Source organism: Corvus cornix, chromosome 2 (assembly GCF_000738735.6).
Source record: "Corvus cornix cornix isolate S_Up_H32 chromosome 2, ASM73873v5, whole genome shotgun sequence".
Taxonomy (NCBI): domain Eukaryota; kingdom Metazoa; phylum Chordata; class Aves; order Passeriformes; family Corvidae; genus Corvus; species Corvus cornix.
In genome coordinates this window covers 95,068,413-95,087,599 of record NC_046333.1, presented here as the reverse complement: position 1 = coordinate 95,087,599, position 19,187 = coordinate 95,068,413, and the positions used below count along the sequence as shown (strand labels likewise).

The 19,187-nt window shown below is 37.5% G+C and overlaps 1 protein-coding gene across 1 annotated transcript in view; it reads left to right on the top strand.

The window, feature by feature from the left end:
• ZNF407 (zinc finger protein 407) overlaps positions 1 to 19,187 on the top strand; it is a gene marked incomplete at its 5' end in the record, with an annotated part of 336,571 nt that overhangs the window by 121,656 nt on the left and 195,728 nt on the right. The window contains one exon of the mRNA XM_039569547.1: positions 12,054 to 12,128. Within this exon, the coding sequence (XP_039425481.1) occupies positions 12,054 to 12,128 (75 nt within the window). The remainder of the gene's footprint in view (positions 1 to 12,053; positions 12,129 to 19,187) is intronic.

The following is a 19,187-nucleotide window of genomic DNA, read 5'->3' as shown; positions in this document are numbered from 1 at the left end:
CCGATCTAGGTTGTATAGTCCTAGATGAGGTCTTCATGGGTGCTGACCATAAAAAGTTCATCAAAGTAATGAGGCGAGGCGAGAGCTTGGCGCTCATGGGCAGAGCTCAGCACCAAGGAGTGTGAACCGGCTCCAGCTGTGACAATAAAACAGCAGGTGGCTGCTGTCATTAGGGGTGGCAGATGAGGCAGGGGACTAACATTCAGCTCACAAAACTCTCATTTGTTAGCCATCGCCACTGTACCATGCAAAATAGCTTCCATCTCAGTCAATTTTACTTTGCAAAATATTACGCAGTCGCCATAAGAAAATTAGAGCCTTGGGTTTACAGGTTCCTTGGATCTTATAATCAGAAAACTCTGTGCTCTCAGGTTATGTGGAAAATTGGAGTTTTTTCTCCCTTGAACAGTTTGGGGATCTTTACAGTAATTTTGTAATAGGTTGTTTCCACCCCAGCATGTGTTTATCAGTGAATATTTTGGACTATTTTGTTTGTTACACCTTTATAAAATCAATTCCATCCATCCATTCAGCTATGTGTTGCACATAACATTGTCTACTATTCAGTTTTATAGAAGTTGCACACTGATCAGACTCTTTCTGTCTCTATGTCTGTCCAGGTACAGACATTTCATGTAATAAATAATGTTTTTTTGAGAGGAGTTCTGCTAATCTGAGAAATGGTAAAGAAACAGAACAGCCCTTTGATTTGCTGAGGTTTTTTGTTTGCTTATTTCCATTAATATAAAATGCTAAAGCATTTTGTATATATTTAATCTTTGCAGAATGTTTTTAAACTATTTAAAATTTGAGGACTTTCTCAGCTGCAAACTGTCCTGGTGCAGCTCATCCCTTCAGCAAGCCCTGTGGGTGTGAGAGGGACAAGAGTGGGGAGGTGTGCTGGAATCCAGTGTGAGAGCCATTTTACTTGCATCCTGTTACAAAGCTAAGCAGAGAATTGCATGTCAGTGGCTACATGCTCTGTTCCACAGCTCTAAGTGACCTCCCGGAAATATGGAGAATTCAGGTGGGCATTTGGACATGTGTCAGTCGTGAGCATGTTAAATTCTAGTGCTCTGATAGGAACCCATTCATGAAAATCAAAATGTGATGCAATACTGAATAAAATGGAGTAGCACAGTGTGTGTTGGCACCTGTGTCACCTGTGCTGTCAGGTTCCCCTCCTACTGAAAGTGGACCTGTTGAATCCCATCGTTTCATGCTGGCACTTGAGATGAGGCTATATGGGGCTGTGGTTGCAATAACAGCATGGATTTGGAAGGAAAACCCCTTTAGCTTCATTTCAGGAAGATACTGAAAAAATAATATGTTTTTTAGATGTGGTTTATGTCTCTTTATAGGACAAGGCTGTCACTTTGTATAAAAAACCTGAAGTTCTGTAATTTTTCCTGTTAGCAGTATACATTCCTTTTCTTGCTTCTGTTTGGGTACTTTGTCACTTCATCTTTCTTTTTTAGATGGCATGCCATAAGCTTTTGTTTGAAACTACACTGATTTCCCCTTTACTTCTTTGTTCATAGGTACACCCAGCATGTGTATGTAGGTTTATCCAGGCCCTTGAGATCAAAGATGTTTTTTTTCTCAATTCCATTGGGCACCTATGTAGTTCCTATATCTCTCATGTTTGATTTGTGGCCAGAAATGGTCAGAGTTAATCTCAGATGCTGGCTGGAATTGGAGTAATCTTTGCCAGAGAACATCTTCTGCTGTGTCACAGATATCATCTTTATGACTGTACTGATTTGTCTGATCTATATTCCTGTGGTTTTTCCAGACTGATGACAGTCTTCATGCCAAGTGCATGCAACGTCCACACTGGAATGCAAGAATGTGGCCTGATTGTGTGTGTGTGTGTGTGTGTGTGTAAAACATCCATCTAAATTCAGTGGGATCTTTTCTATTGTCTTTATTGCTTCAATAACAGTTATATCTCAGGTGAGTACTCTTAATCCCTTTGGTCCTGGGCTTTGGGCTTCTGAAGTGACTCCTGCTGGACATCAGAGGTAAACCTGAGAAACACCAGACTGTGCTTGGCAGCGTTAATGATTCCCCTGCTAAGTATGTGGCTGAAGTGATGAGAGGTGTTAGCATCTGCTTATGGGATAGGTGGAGTAACACCACTATTACACCTGGAATTCTTATTTGGATAGACTTCTGTGCTGCTCTTAATATCATCTGCATACTCTACGTTCAGTGCCATAATTTGAGAGAGTTTTGTAGATCTGTAATACTTTGATAAGGCATAACAGTCTGTCTGGTCTGCATATCATGACTTGCTCTGAGATGAAAAAGTAAAAGAAGAAAAAGTAATACTTTCTTCAGCGAGCCTCCTTCTTCTGTGGTAGAAGGAAGTTGCAACACTCCACTTTTGGGAAGAGTTGGACATGGCTGTGATGGGAATGTATGGAGAGCCTGAGATGCCAGTTGAAAGCTCTGAGCTTTTACTTACGCTCAACTACTAATAAAGATGTCTTCTAACAAAGAAAAATCAAACATTAATCAGACATGCTTGTCAAGTGTTAGGTTGGTCTGATGACACAGTGTTAGGTGGTTCTTAGTCCCTGAGGCAGCAACGGCCAGGACTAAGAGCCCTTGGACACAGAAAGCCAGAACCATCCTTGTGCTTGAAATGTGTTTATGGGGATACAAGTATCAGATGCATTTTCTGTGGACTGAAACCCATCTGACCCAAACAACAGCCTTTTTATTTCTTTGGCTGGAACCAGTCAGTTCTGATTTGACCAGCCTGTTGTTGAAGGTTTATGCATGTGGATGGTACTACTGATGGTTACAGATTAGGTCTTGCTGTCATAGATTTACTATTTTTATGCAGCTACTTTGGCAAAAAGATATTCTGAAGTATTTTGCTTTCTACCTGAAGTCAAACAGTCTTGTGGAATGCCTGGATGTAAGGCAAAAAGGATGTGTTTTACAGCTGAGTTTAAGTCTCAGGAATAAACAAATCAACCAGCACTTGCTTTTCTATGTCAAGAAAAGACCTAGGGCAACATTCTCACTACTCTCACAGATCAAGCAGACTGCAGAGTCTTCTCTCCAGCCACCATCTATCACCAGCAGCATTTCAAATTGTGGGGAAATTGTCAATAAAAATTGTGTATGTCTTCTGATTGTATATGACTTCGGAGCAGTTCAGTCATCAGAAAGTGACCAATTTATTCATCTCATTCCTTTCTTGGTATCTCTCAACTTTGCAAAAGACCACAGGCACTGTAGCTGCAGAATTGACTGAGCTGTGTATGTGGCTACTGCAGGCCCTATGTGTTTTCTAGTCCACAGATCAACTATCTTTAGATTTGTTTTGATTTCCTTTAAAGACAGGCAACAGTAGATTCTTTTGATGAGGAGAATTTCATTCTCAAGATAGCTCTTCCTGTAGAAGTTCTGTATAAAGCTGGTAATTCAGTCTGCAGTGTGATTTCTGAGCCGTCAGGAAGAAGCTACATGAAAAGTGACTTTTCATTCAGGAATAGCAAAGTATTAAATATATTTGTTTGGTTCCATCAATTCTTCTTTTAAGGAGAAAGTCATTGGAACATCCTTATTTTGAGGTAGTCTTACAGTCTGTTTCTTGCACTTTCAAAAGGCACGGACTTTGCTCCTTGGGATCAGTAGGAAGCTCTTTACAAACTGCCTGCAGAAAGTCCAGTATTTCAAAACTCCTCTCAAGGCACCTGGAGATGTAGTTCACCTGACTCACCCAAAAGATTTAATCTACTTCGAAGAATTTCTCCTTTCAAATATTAGCCTGTTTATCTTGCTGTTGCTTTCCAGATGCTAGATGATGATATGTGCAACTGATGCCTACTGCATCAAATTCTCTATCTGAAGTCCTGAGCATGCTAGGAAATGGACTGGATCACGAGTAGGAGGACAAGCCAGTGTCTGAAGAAAGTGGAAGGAATGGAAAAGGGAGGGACCAGAGAGACTGTTGGATATACAGATCATGAAAAAAGAAAAGACGTAAGCCATGTCTCGGTGGCATGGTTGGTAAAGCACTATTCTGGATCACAGTGCTTACAACTGTAAACATTCATTTATGTATAAAGCATTTCTGCAGCCTCATTTAGCGTGGCAAGTGTGCTTTCTGGTGATGTCCTGGTTTTGGATGTTAGTGGTAACCTCTCTTAAATGCGAAGCACTCCCAACACCAAGTCTAGGGTTGCATTTCAGACTTTAGGAAGAGAGGTTCTGCATTGTGGTAGACTTGAGAGGTTGATAGCAGCGCTAGAGAAAGCACATAGTGATTCTTTTTCTTTTTTTTTTTTTTTTTTTTTAGTACTTTGTGCAGCTGTTAGATTACCAAACACCTGTTAGAGGTGACAGTTACAGATGCTCAATAACCAATGAAAATTAATAGAACATGTGATTCTTTTAGCTTAGGAGTGATTTGGTAAGATGTGTTTAGAAATCTAATTACATACTACTGCTGTCTACCATTATCACTTAACATTCATTAACTGCTCTGAATATTAAAACAAACATTTCTTGTAGTGGTACTAATTTTCTCATATATTTGTAAGGTGATTTTTCTGACAGAGGGAACACCTGACTTTAAAGTTTTTGCCACTGTTTAGCTATTTTAAGTTTTCTCTTTAAGCAAACAAAGAGTGCCATTTGTTAATTTACAGTTATCACTTTGTTATTGTGTCTCCAAATATAAAAGTTCCCAGTTCCACTTTTAAGTTTCTGCCCATTTTTGTGTTAATAACAATTATCACTGGCTGGATGTGGCTTATTCCTGCAGCTGCTATTGAAGGGTACTTTTTGTATTTAAAATAAAACGCCACTACACAATACCTTCAAAATAAAAAAGTATAGAATGGACCTTTAGCTAACTTACCGGAAACCTTTTTGATTTCAGTTACAAAATAAGTAACTTCAGGTGAGGCACACAGGTAAATGAGTTCCCTCATGGGGGAGGAAATAATATAAATACTGCCAGTGAATTCTTTTTTTTTTTTTGCCACAGTCCTTGCAATAACAGACTAAATTTCTGTCCTGGATGGTTTATATTATAAATATATATCTATATCTATCTATCTATCTATAGCTTAAAAGTGGGATGGTGAGAAGACTCAACAACTTTGCATGGTAAGATAAGCTTAAGTGGAACAGTAGAGGATGTTTTCTGTTTTATTTAGTTTGCTCTTTCTTTGTACCCAGGTCTCTTCTGCCAGAGTATGTAAGGGGAGATAATTGTGCCTATTGCTACTACTTTGTGGCCATGGGGCTAATAATTTTTTCCTATCTTGAGCGTTGTAGATTGGTGGCAGAGAGCAACAAGAATATGTTGAGGGATGTCTCTCTCTTCTGGTTGATAGATGCAGGAATATGCAGGAACAACACAGTCGATTGATTGATTGATAGCGCGCAGCTCATCCATAATGATCTGTCTGATATAGCAGTAAATTATTCTTGAGATTGATGCAGGTCATTGAACAGCACATTGACAATCCTGTTGTCTGTCATCTTGTTCAAAGCAAGGCAGAACAGTAGCTGCTGTGATACTCAAGTCTACCTTGGGTACAAGCTGTGCACAGGTGTTCCAATAATACAAGTTGTTGCCTTCTCTCTTTATTTTTTTTCCATTGGGTAGCTTGGCTTCATTGCTGACTTGTTACAAGTAACAGTAAAAGAGGGATGAGGTATTTTTAGGAGAGGTTGTAGTCATTGCACTGATGATTTCATAGTAACACAAAAACCACTTGAAAATGTTGGGTTTTAAACTCTAGTAGCAAAACTTCTCCATGGAAAAGAAGCTAATAAACAATTAAGAGATATACCTGATTGTTGCATGGAAAATTGTAAAAAAAACCCCTCAAAACCAAACAACACCCTAAAAACCACGCAAACTTGAAGCAGAAAAGCTGATAGTTCTCAGAAATTCAAAAGTTATTTTGATGTTTAGGTTCCATGAATTACCATATCTTCCCCATGGTAACCTGGGTTCTTGTCTTGTTAGTGATGGCAAAGTTGTTTTCATTTACCTCTTTTGGTTTCTCTTTTCAAGAGGAAAGGTTTGAATCTTCCAGTCTGCCAAGTTATTCACACTTGGAGGTGTGGATGGATGGATGTGTTTTGCTTCCCGGTTTAATTGCCAGTGTTGGTGAGGGTGGAGCATAAAGCAGCCATATCCTTCTTTGACAGATGGGGTCAGCAGGGAGTAGAAGGCAGCGTGTCACAGCACTCTCAGCATCGCAGACAGCGTGATCATGCATGACTTGGTAACCTTTCGAAATGTTATTGGTTTTTTTTTTAACTTATGAAGAATAACCATTGCTGTTAATTTAGAAGTAATAAGACCTGCTTCATTTGGCTAGTAGATGAGTCTGGAGAAAACCCCATCTTTCCTATGAAGAGTTCTAGGACTTGATGTCCTGTCACAGAGGACATGAAGTTTTTCAGATATTTGGATGTTTTCCACATTAGACTTCGCCCTGCCAGATATTTACTTGAACCTGACATCTTGTCACAAAGGGCATGAAGCCTTTCACACTACTGGATATCTTCCACACCAGACTCTGCCCTGCCAGATACTTTCTTTTAAATTGAGTCCCTTGCGCGCAGTCATGCAAGAGAATTATCAGAGCCCCAGTCTGGACCCTTCAGAATCGGCAAACATCCACAAATGATGGACTTGAAGAAATTCTGAGGAATTTAGACTTTTGATGCATGGAAAGGAAAGCTTACTTGTTCATAGAAAGCCACTGCTTTCTGGGCAGTTCTGCGTTTTCCTCTGTGCTCCTGTTTCTGAAGTTAACCTGATGAATACAAAATCCTGATGGAGACATGAGGTTTGGGTAGCAACTTTTGATATAATTTGGGGAATTTAAAAACTTGAAGTTTTTTAGTTCATGTAGACTGTTTAAATACTATCTTACTGAGTGCTGATTTGAATATGTGAAGTTTTACTTTATGGGTAGAACATGCACAACTCAAGTGCATGCAAAAATCTGTAATTACATATGCAAGCTTTATTGAACATTCTGAAATACATGCGCGTCCTGGTAATTTTTGAGAAAATGAACTATTTCTCTCTCCTACTGGTTGCTATCCCTATTGACATGGCTCCATGTGAACCACATGTTCATCTACAAATGTTTAGGGTTTCCAGTGCTTTTAAAGACACAGTAAGAACAAGAATGCTTCGTTAAGGTAGTAAGAACCATAGATTTCACATTGTTATTTACTTTCCTGAACATATCCCAGTCCCCCATCTTGGCATGATCTGTGAAGCTTGCCTTGATTTTCTGTTTTCTTGCCTTGGGTGAAGATACAAGGACAGAAATTCAAGTACAGATCATGGAAAACAAAACCTGATGTGAACAGGATAATGTATTATTTCATTGTATTCTGTGATGGTATATAAAAGTTTGAGATCCTTTTTCTTATTATTCCTTGATGCTGTCAGATCTCCCAGCTGATTCATCCAAAATGGTAAAATGTTCTGTCCTTTCTCTGTGCCCGAAACCTATGCTAATACAAAGCACTAAATACAAATATTTTTTAAAATAGCATTATTTTCTGCTTCTCTTAGATTTCTTTATGGGTTTGATTTTTTTTTTTTTTTGAGCCTCTCAAGCAGCTTTTTGAAACATCCTATGTACTTGGGTCATGCAGTAGCTTGCCTGTATTATCAGAGTTAAATTTGTGTATAAAGAGGTTTTGGACAGTTTAAAGGAGATGTAAAAGATATTGAGAATATGAATAAAGGCTAGATATTCATTGTTATTCTCCTGGACTTTTCTGCTGTCGTTGAACATTGTTGTCTGTAAGATAAATTCTTCAAGAGCAGTTGCAGACAGCAATGTATCCACGGAGAAGTGATTTAAAATTGCTCTTCAGCTGCTGGATACCTTGTTTGTAGAGTCCCACAGAAACAAATTCCTATGCTGGTCCTCCTCAACAATTAGTGTTGTTAGAAGATGACTGGTTTGTCACCATGGCTTCAAGTGACTTTCTGGTAGAGGTAAGATGTAGTGCCTTCCTTGGAACTAGGCCACGGCTGAGCACTTGGTAAACACACAGGAAATAAGAGGTTTCGTGACTTTATGGCCCAGAATGCTTGTTTTGGGGGGCATGTGTGTGTATGTTGTTTGTTGGTTTTGGTTTTGGGTTGGTTTTTTTTTTTAGGCTTTTCACTAACCCAGTGATGTACTTATTAAAAAGGAAAGAGCTATTATGGATTCAAAACATAATAAAACTTAGAATCTTTTGCCCTCTCAAAGCAAGATACTTCACAGAGAATGGTTCTCTCCCCACAGAGAAAATAGAGAACAGACAATACATGACAGATTATTCATATTCCTTGGGTACTGTGATGATAAACATTATACATGCTGAAGAATTTGTATTACACTAGAATAAAAAGTGGAAGTAAAGATTGTCCAATATGTTTCTTTATTCCCAGAATTAGAAGTCCCTTTGTTTCTTTTGTACTTTAAAATGCACTTTTATAACTGAAGACAAGTCTGTAGAGGCTCCTAAATCAGTTACAGACGTTCTGAGAGAGAGTCCAAGTACTGTTTGAAGATTGCCATGGAATATGGATGGTCACGTTCCTACAAAGCCACAACTCTTCTAAACTGAAACCAGAATATTCTGAAAACTTATTTTGGGAAAGGTGCTCATATATTTATGATTTAAAGTAATTTTTATTTATAGTTTGTGTGCAAAATGTTGTCTATAGGGAATGAGGATGCTATTCTAAAGTTCTGTGTAATTTTTCAGCTTGTCTTTAATTTATCCTGTAGTTTGAACATAGAGCATATGACCGAGGATATCGCTGGTTTGGAACCGGAGTAGTTGAAAATCACTAAAAAAGTTAACCCAACATAATGCTACTGCCAGCAAAAGAAATCCTGCCTACTCACTTTGTTCCACTTTAAGAGGAGGCTTCTAGTAGTCTTCCTACCAAATGAAGGGAACTCCCAGTGACCATGACTTGGATGTATAGGCTAGACATGTCTGCCTGAGACTTGACCTGCAGGAGAGCAGCTGGGCTGTGACTTCTTGTCTGCATGTGGGTTGAGGATGAATTTGTACAGATAAGAGTTTGTAAAACTCGTTCCAGGCCTCTAGTATGGCCTGGTTTGCATGTATCTGAAACAGTGGAGTAATGCAATTACAGGTTTTTTCTACTCTCTTTTGATGTGTTTGTGAAACTAGTTAGCTTTTAGCATTTGAATGTTTATATTTCCACTAGAATTAAAAACAAGAAATGAGAAATTTGGCGAAGCCTGAATTGGTGCTTAGCAATTGCTGATGGAAAGATTTCTTTTGATTTGAAGATGTATCAGTGCAATGTATCTTGAAAGCATTCACTCAGTGAGTCCTTATAGGTGCCAGTCAAACTTCCCTTAAGCTTAATTTAAAAGGCCAAGGCTAAGTCATGTCTATCACTTCAATCGTAGCAGTAGCTTGGGAATAACTGATTTACCTCAGTAGAGGTAAATAGCACAGATAAACCCATTATTTTTTGACTACTAAACTAGTAATTGCTTAGAAACCTAGAGTTACTGAATGTATGGAAAACATTTTTGCATTTGTTTTGTAAAGCCAGCAAACACTGCTACCACCACTCTGAAAATCACCGGCAGGATTTAGTAAACAAAACCAAATAGTTCCCACTTGTCTCTCTTTGTGGGTTGGTTTGTTTGTTTGTTTTAATGGGTGGTCCTCAAATTCAGCATCCAAACAAGGTTGTTTAGACTTTGCCCCTTGTTTTAATAATGGCTGTCTCTGTTGATAATTCTTTTTCATCTTTCTCAATTTCTTATGAAAATAGCAACTCTACTTTTATTTTTAAGGTCTGATTCTGTAAGGTGGGAAGCTGCCCCTGAGCTATGCTGAGCGCTCCAGACTTGCGCAGAGGTATTCTCCCCTCCTCAAGTCTGAAGTCTTCAAGTCTTACATTAAAAGCTTAAAACGTTAGTAGGTGCTGAGGTGCAGACTGAATCAGGGTTCATTTTATTTGTGCTGTGTAACAGCGGCAAAATGGTTGCTAGAACATAGAACAGAGAGGAGGCAGAATGTGAGATTAATTGCTTCATGTTATTACCAAGGCCTTTGATTTTTCAGGAAGGTATGTCTATATGTACCCCCTGCAGTTGTGTGCTATATGAAAGGGTCAGCCTTCATTTGGAGGCTTCAACTAAACGGGCTCAGAAACCAAAAAGCACTTCTGTGCAAATATTGTATAGCTGGTTGGAATCTTTATATTCCATGTAAATAGCAAAGTATCCCTTTACAACTCTGATTGCACATTGCCCTTTAACAGTAATATCATTGAGTTTATTTTTCTTTTCGAGAAGGGGGATAATGGAAGTTTGTAACAGGAAATGCAGGTATTACTAAATGAAAATACGTTTGGTACCTTTCACAGCTGCGTGGAAATACTATTTCTGTCGAAAAGTGAGGGCAGTACATTTTGTATGCCTTACGCTTTTATTAGAACACGTTTTTTTATTTTGTTACAAGTATTTTCCCTATGTACAGTAATTCTGATGACACTTGCATAGTAATGATGGTAACGGTGTAATATAATATTCACAGTTGTAATGGTTATGATGCCATAGTTATAAGTCGTGTAGGGAAAAGTATTTAAGATACTTTTTTAATGTATTTTTGTAAAAAAAATAGGGAAATTTATATCATTTAAATAAGGCAGTATTATAATCTTAGACCTTAAGGGATGCACAAGAGAGATTCTCTGTAATAATGTGCAAGTGCCCAAAAAAGATCAGACACAGAAAAGCTACATTAACATAATTGTAAAGGAAAAGTACTGTGTCTTTGCTTTTGTGGCTCTTACACCCCATAGTGCTGGTGTTTTACAGTCCTTCCATTGTCCATTACTGCAAACACGTCCAGACGAATTTGGCGTTTAATGTTAAAAATCTTATAACATGCCAGTTTGATTTGTAGCCCTTCATATCATGGAATGCTAATTAAAATCATATTTTTGCATATGTCATGCCTTTCATGTACATATGCAAATAGACTCTATTGCCTTTCAGCTATTAGTAATTAACTTTATGAAGGACAGCTGTAATACATAATTAACAAAAATGTTTGCAAGCCCTTTTCACACTGAAAGTTGCAGCAGTAAAATTTTTGCTTATCGAGAGAACCATTTTAGTTTGAAGCTTCAGTCTGATATCTAAATTGTTCGAAGCAGTCACATGACATAATTAAATTGATGTTATTGTCTTATCAGCGGAAGAGTAGTACTTGGTAGGCTTCTATCTGTTTCATTATGTATGTCACCAAAATTAAAGTAAATTATCTGTGTTTGGTTTGGTAGAAACATGATGCCAGGTAGTATGTATTTTGTTGCTGCCATTGGACCTTTGACAAATGTCTTGCCAGTTTGAACAATATTCCTTCTCATAGTGTATTCATGAACATGTGCTTCACGTTTTTCATCCTTTTTTTTCACAAGGCTATAAAATAACTAAGGCTATTAATTTGTTTCTATGTATTTCTCTTTAAATAATTAATACAGTGAAGTTTGACCAGGCGTAAGCAGTGATTAAAGCATCTTATCTTGCTGTTTTTTCATGTTTCTCATTAAAAACAATGGAACTACTTGTATGAAGAAAGGTTGCAGGATGGGCCCATTAGGCTTAAATAAATTCAAAGGTGTAACTAAAACTGTATTAGGTTATAACATGAGGCAATGTTATTTGGGTACAACAGACTATATTATCAGTATAATGTGTGAGATGTTCTAATTTGCAAAGGGAACCAGAAACAGGTTTTCTGGTTTTTGACCAATGATGTGTGGTTGGGACTTGTGAGAGAAAAAGCCAAGGGACTGCAAAATGAAGGAAGCCTGTTGTTACAGAATGAACTCCCGATCTAAGTCACACTCTAGCAGAGGAGGGGTTTTTTAAAGTCTGCCTTTAATGAAATGTGTTCAAGTGCATGCTCTAAACAGAAAAATACTGTATTAAAAAAAAGAAAAGGCTTAATAAAATGATCTTTCTCATTTGCTGTTTGTTTGACAGGGTGGCATTTGTGATGAAGAAGCATTTGAATACTCATTTACTGGGCAAACATGGAGTTGGCACACCCAAAGAAAGGTAAACCACTTTAACATTCTTTTTCATTGTATCTTATACAATCTGTATGTGGAGACCTCTTCTAATATTTAACTTACCCACAGTGAAGTCATCTGGATTTTTACCTCAACTCCAAGAGAGATCCAACATGCTTAAGTTCTCTGATGTCGTGGTGCTTATGACATGTCTGTAGAAAGAAATTCCATGTGAAAGGTGTAGGATTTGCACCTTTTGGGGCTTTTTTTGACAGGTGGCATTATTTTCCCAAAACTTCCATAGCTGTAAATGTCACTCTCAGTACAAAATCAAATGTTTGGTTTTTTTTTTTTTCCCTTTTTTGTTCTTTTCCTCCTGACCTTGATGCTCATGGGTTTATAAAATGACTTTCTAAGAGGTCAAAGCCACAGGGAAATTTGGCGTTTTGACTATTTTCAAAATGAATGAATTTAATTTTTCAATCTGTACACAGGTACTTATTCTCCAACTTTGTTTGCAAGCAGGTTTTTTTTCTATGTGGTTTAAAATATAAATGTGTTTTACAAACTCAATGGCACTGTGTTTGCAGATAAACAGATTTTGCTTCAGATTTATTTGGCACATTGTGACTTAGCTATTGCTATTTCATTGAATCTTTGGGGCAACTAGAAAATTGATGTGTTCTGGATAGCCAAAGGATCACATATTCTCGTTCAGCGTAGGTAGAAGGAGGTGTTCTTTGCTGGATACGTGATACTGTTTCTAGTGTTACTGCCTTGTAACTCATTCTTCTGGGCTAGGCTTTCATAAATAAAGAGTATTTTCTGTTTTTGATGTGAAAAAAAGAGGAGAATAAATGATAGGAGCTGTAGGAGAACACAGCAAAGCTCTTTCTGGGCCATGTTCATTTCTTGGTAAAGACAATGGAAATGGTGGTCGATTACACCCTTTCCTCACAAGTTTTTCACACTTAAATCATGGAGGGACTTAAGAGTAGGGTTTCAAATTAACAACCCATATACATCTTAGTTTGACTAAGCACTGATTTAGGTGGTGCTTTTATTTTTAAGGAGGTTTCCTCTACAAAGGGCTTAACCAGAATTTCCCTAACACGTGGTTATTTAAGAGTTTTGAGATATTCTGTTTAATCTAAAATACAGAACAATGCATTGAAAAAACAATTACAGTTTCATCAAAGTAGATATCATATTTAAGTTTATGTTGGTTATCTCTTGTCATAGCACAACAGTTACAAAAAGTGTTTTGCTCTGGTGGCTTATTTTATAACTGGAAACATTCAATACCAATATATTCTTTTACAAGGGGGTACTTACTGTACAGTCATCATAAATACAGCGTAGAGATAACTTGCATTACCCTAGTGAATAATAATAAAGGATACATACAATAGATTTCCAACTATAGTATCTTAGCCTGAGAGGCATATTTTTAGTGATGATCATCTTGAAATGAATTCCTAAACAAGCAGGATGCTATAAACTAAATCAGTTGTTGCTGGCTTTTCTTTGCGTGTTTTGTTCTGAAATCCTTCTGGCTGTGGCCGTTTTCTCCATTTCTTCTCGTATTTCTTCAAGGCTTTCTGGCTGGCTGGCCAGCATGGCATGAGGAGGGAGGAGGAGGAGGAGGATGGCAGGTTCACAGGCCCCGGCTGCCCAAGGAGCAGAGGAGCCCTGCTGAGGCCTGCAGCCTCCCTGCCCCATCTGCTGGCACGGCTGGGGAGGCTTTGCCCCCGGGCCAGCATAGGCAAGTGGAATTGGAGTGACTTCATGCCCTCTTCTTTTGCAATTTCTTCATCCATCTTTTGAGTATTTCTTTTCCACAATACCTTTTTAGGTGGCACTTCAGCTTAATGTAGAGCAGCATCAAACAGTAGTGGCAGAGCTACAACAACAACAATATAAATTTCTAGTAGCAGTCCCTCGCTGGGAATGGGGGATGTTTAAGCCACGTGACCTACTGCAGTAAATACCAAACCACCATTGCTTTCCTTTCCACCTTTCCTCTCCTGTTATGAGAAAGTTTAATGCCTTTTAATGGCTTTAGGAACCAAAGAAATCCTTCTTCAGCATGTTAAACCATCACTTTGGGCATAAACATATAATAAATTAAGTTACATAGTTTTCTTACCTATGTAAAACATTAATGCCTTGAGTATAATTTTGCAAGCTTGCTATTTTTTAATTTCTCTAGGACAATATAATCACTTTATTCTTTATGTTTTGAATTTGATTCTGCTCTCTGATACATTGCATATTATGGCAAATACTAATAGAAGCTAGCTAAATAGGCTGTGACAATTAAATTAATAATGCATTTTATTTGCAAGTGTTTAGTCTTCATGGTTTGACTGATATATGCAAAGATGGTAATTTATTAAAAGTAAATTCATGTAATTGTACTACAGAATTTGATGGACCAAAAAAAGTTGTCAGCATGACTATCATCAAAACCAGAAAATTGAAAAGAAGTTCAAAAGGGTGCTTGAAAAAATAGTTATAACCCATACACCCTGAAAAATTGAGGCCCTTTTAACAAACTTCTTAGAATGGAATTGCTGGTGGTAAGCATTGAGATAGTTCTGAAAGGGAGAGAAAAAAATACATTTACAATTTAGTAAGCAGTACTTAAGTTGTGCACCTTGCCCTCTCTAGCTATCACTATTGGGGTTTTTTATGCACAAAAGGGAGGAGTTATGGAGGCTGTGTAAGTGTTTGCATGGGCAGATACAGAAAACAATTATAATTCCTAATGAGATTGCTACTAAAACATCTTTTGTTTAGGTTATTTTCTTTTTTTTAAAGACAAAATTGGTTTAAGGGGGAAATACTGTGCAGTTGAAAATCATGTAAGTTTTTAAAAAATAGACTTGTAGTAAAATGTCTGCACATTTCAGACACAAAACCCCCTACTGCCTAGTCCATTATGATCATTACCATTTAATAGCTAACACAAAAGTGGAATGTTTTAACAGAAAGAATTCCTCTAAGGTATATTTTCCTGTTATTGGAACTGTGATACTGATTTATCGTCAACCTGAATGTGTCTCAAAACTGGCATGTTATCTGCTAAGTCCAAGGCCAGTACATATTTGGTACTTCAGTGTCAGTAATCTTCATGGGACCTATAACTACATCTTATTGGCAGGATAAATCTTTAGCTACACCTTTATTGTGTCTAGGAGACGCTGTGGTTGAGGACAAGGTGAATGCATCAGTGATGTTAATGGTGCCAAGTTCTAATTTCTGTTACATCGTTACTTTACTTAGGTGTAAATTGTGTCAGAACACAGAACAAACAGATTTTTCACTCTTAAGATACATGCATACACACACATAAAATATGAGCAAGAAAATAAATATAAATTCATTAAATCGTTCATCAGTGAGATTGAATTCTTTCACTGTTAGGTACAACTCTGGGTTTTGAAATTTTCTATATGAAAAATACATATAACTATTCTTTAAAGATTTTTTAGAGACACCATTAGTGCTGTACAATATACATTCTATAGTATATGATACTTTCTTAACTAGAGTTCTGTCTGGTACATCTGTTTAAACAAGTTTTTTACATAAGAAAAGGCCATAGAAAAGCCTTTATAGTTGTTTAATAACCTCATCTTCCTTATGAATTTTAAATTATGAGTTGCTTCTGAAATAACTTTGCACATGAGTAATCCCATTGAATCAAGTAGAATCATTCAAATATATAAAGTTACTGCTAGCACAAACAGTCACTGAATTGCAATATAAGTTATAAAACAATTCCTGTAAAGGTCATTAAAAATATATTCAGTTTTGCAAGGTCCTGGTATTTTTCATGTGCTTTAAGAATGGGATCAATGTTACAGTGCTAGTAACACCATATGAAGATCATGTGATTTTCAAATGATCTTGATTGATTGAAAAAAGTGTGCAGTGCTTTAATCTTGCAAACAAGAGCTATAGGTAAATACCTACTACTGTGTAATAGCAACCTAAATAAATTTGAGACGCTATGTCAAATAATGTTGGAATATAACATACTTCTAAAATTTGTGTATTTTTTACACAACTGAAGTAAAAAGAGGAAATTCATAGGTGCCAGTTGTTTAATGTGCTTGCATAAGCCCATCTGAATTTTTGAGTATTAAATTCTACCAATATGTAAATATCATAAAATATACAAGGCTGTAGGTATGTCAGTGGAAGGGATTGTTGAGGTCTGAAAGAAAAGTAGCCAGGAAAAATGAATTTGGGGTTGATTTTGTGTATATTATTTTGAAAACTTTCTTGTTATCAACTGCTGTGTCCTGATATCTCCATTTTGAATGTAAAACTAGAAGTGTATCAAGTCCATCAGTGCAACCCTCTTTTGTTTAATTGAACTGTTAATTGTTCTTCTGAAGCATTTTTCTTCTTTTGAGTAGAGAAATCTGTGATAGTAACTGTTTGATATGCCTGTTTTGGGTTATGCTACCCTGAAGCTGCAACATAAAAAGACCCAGTTTGATGTTACAGCAAATTTTGGGTAAACAAGTGGTGAAAGTCACAAAGTGATGGGCCGTACATCCATACACAAGTAAGGTGTTCCAATCGTACGTCCCAGCTTTCTGTTTCCACTGTATAAATCAACCATGCAGGCCAAGAGGGTAAGGGTTAGTATGCAATCATTTTGTAATAGCTTGCTCATTTTCTGAAGGAATGAGTTCTGTATGTGGCTGTCTCACAGAAGGGTTTCCAGTTAGAGGCACTGGCAGTATATATGGATCCACTGGACGAGAGGCCGCCTGTAATACCAGGGGGTGGTGTGCTGAGTCTTGCCTTCAAGCTTTGTTATCACCTTTTACTGCTTCTTGCTAGTGAGTTTGAGCTTTTTGACTGAAATCTAACACTATTAGGTTAGCTGGATAGGAATGAAAAACTTCACTTAATTATTTCCTGCATTTTGCTTAAAAAAGGTCTTTGAGAGTTATGTAATCATTCTTTGGAAAACCCCTAAGGAATAGCTTTTCTTGAAATATTTACTGTTTGGAAGTTTATGATGAGAGGATGTGTGTGGAAAGGACTCAATTTTAGCAGTGTTTGGGAGCTGAAATTTTGCCCAAGATGCATACTCAGCTTTCAGTGTTTTGGAGTCTTACCTGAACTTTGCAAGCAGTATTTCTCTGGTGTTCAGCTCTTGTCTGGTGCTGTACTGTGTCAGACTGTGAAACAGCTTCCACAGATACAGGCTCCATAATCACTTGCTGCCTGAGTGCTTTTCTCTGTCTGTGGCTGACCAAGGAATGTAAGGAAGCCATTGGGTTTATCTGTGATTCCTCAGGTACTGGAAGTTAAAGATGTGCTGAAAATTCACAGTTTTCCTCATGGCTTGTTGTCTGCACATGTATCATACACATTTGCTTTGCTACGAAGAAATTAAGACTAGGCAGACATTTGTAGTTTTGAAGACTGCTATCACAAAGACAAGTGATGACTTCAGCATCTTTTCAAAAAGAAAAGTAAGAAGTGAAGGACTGTAAAAGAATGAAGTTATTTTATTACTACTCATTATTTGTTCTTCCTATCAAATCCTGGCAATATTAGAATTTAGTTCAGAAGGAAGGGCAATCTGAAGTAAGTTTATTTTAATTGGTAGGTATGTGAGATGTTTTTCAAATTTCTGTAGTCAGCAAGAGTCTTCCTGCTGTGGAGGCTTAGCTGCTATGGATAGAAGATAGAGGGATTCATGCTGCCCACAGTGAGCACCTTTGGCTAATTTTAAGCATCATAACAAGATATAAATTATGATCTCACATTCATAAACAATCAAGTACTGTCTAGAGCACAGGTTATTAGTTGCATTAGCAAGCGTATGCTAACATTGTCTGTGAATCTGTGGATGACAGTGTGGGTAGTTGCTGAAAGTGCCAGCTTTATTTCACAATGGTTTGTTTCCAAACAAAGAGTTCCTTGTTGCATGCCATCAGCCAAAAGGTAGTAAGCTGCAAACTGATCCCTCCTCTGCTGTAGACAGCTGAAAGTTGTTCCAGTTGTGTGTCCCAGCTTGCTGCTTCCACTGTGTAAGGCAACTGTGCAGGCCAAAGAGGATAAGGATCAGGATGGCAATATCTCTAGATCCCTTTTTACTTGTGTGGGATTGGTAGCAAGGGACCTGTCCAGACAATTATGCAGTATGTGTTACACTACTTTGAGGGTTGTACTTCGTGACATTTATGGATGTGAAATGTTCCATGTCTTGGGTGGTACAATGACTTTTAACTTTGATCAGTCTATGTAATACAACAAAATATTTATTGAGAACACTGTAAAGAAAATGGAAACATAATCTCTTGACCATACTGCAATGAAATATTTTCCATCCATTCTGGAGAATCAAGAGGAGTATTTTGTAAACTTTGGAAGTGAAAACAGAAATTTTGTGGCAAATGCTGTTTATGACTGATGGTAGAAGCTTACTTTCTACCTTTTAGCCACACACTTCATAATTCTTGCATCAAGTTATAATGCCATCTACTTTTCTGCAGCCAAAGCAGTTGCATAATCATTAAGTATGAATGTTTGTTTGTCCAGGTTTACTTAAGTTTCAGCACCTCAAGATGGAAAGAAGATGTTGGAGAAACATGTTCTGGAGTTGAAAAGTACCATGAACACAATTCTAAAATCACCTCCACAGTGCTATAATGTTTCAAAAAAAAAGTTGACTGAGACTTAAGTAGTAGAAATGTGGAGGTCTTGTTGTATTGTAAAGACAATCTTCTGCAAAATGAGCCCGCATGGTGTGCTCTACACTGATCTCTGGTGGCTAGAATCATAGCCAGCTTATGGGACCATATGGCCCAGCTTAGAAGGGGACTCCAAAGATCATCTGTTCCAACCTTTCTTGGGAAGGGGAACCCAGAGGAGTTCACCTAGCACTCTGTCCAATTACGTATTGAAAATTCCCAGTGATAAGAGCTCTGCCACATCCCTGAGGAGGTTGCTCCAGTGAATGATTGTTCTTACTAAATTATTTTTTCTGTTAAGATGAAACTTTTCCCAGTGTAACTTGTACTTTATGCCCCTTGTGTTCTCTGTGTGCTTCCTTGTGAAGAGAGCGCCT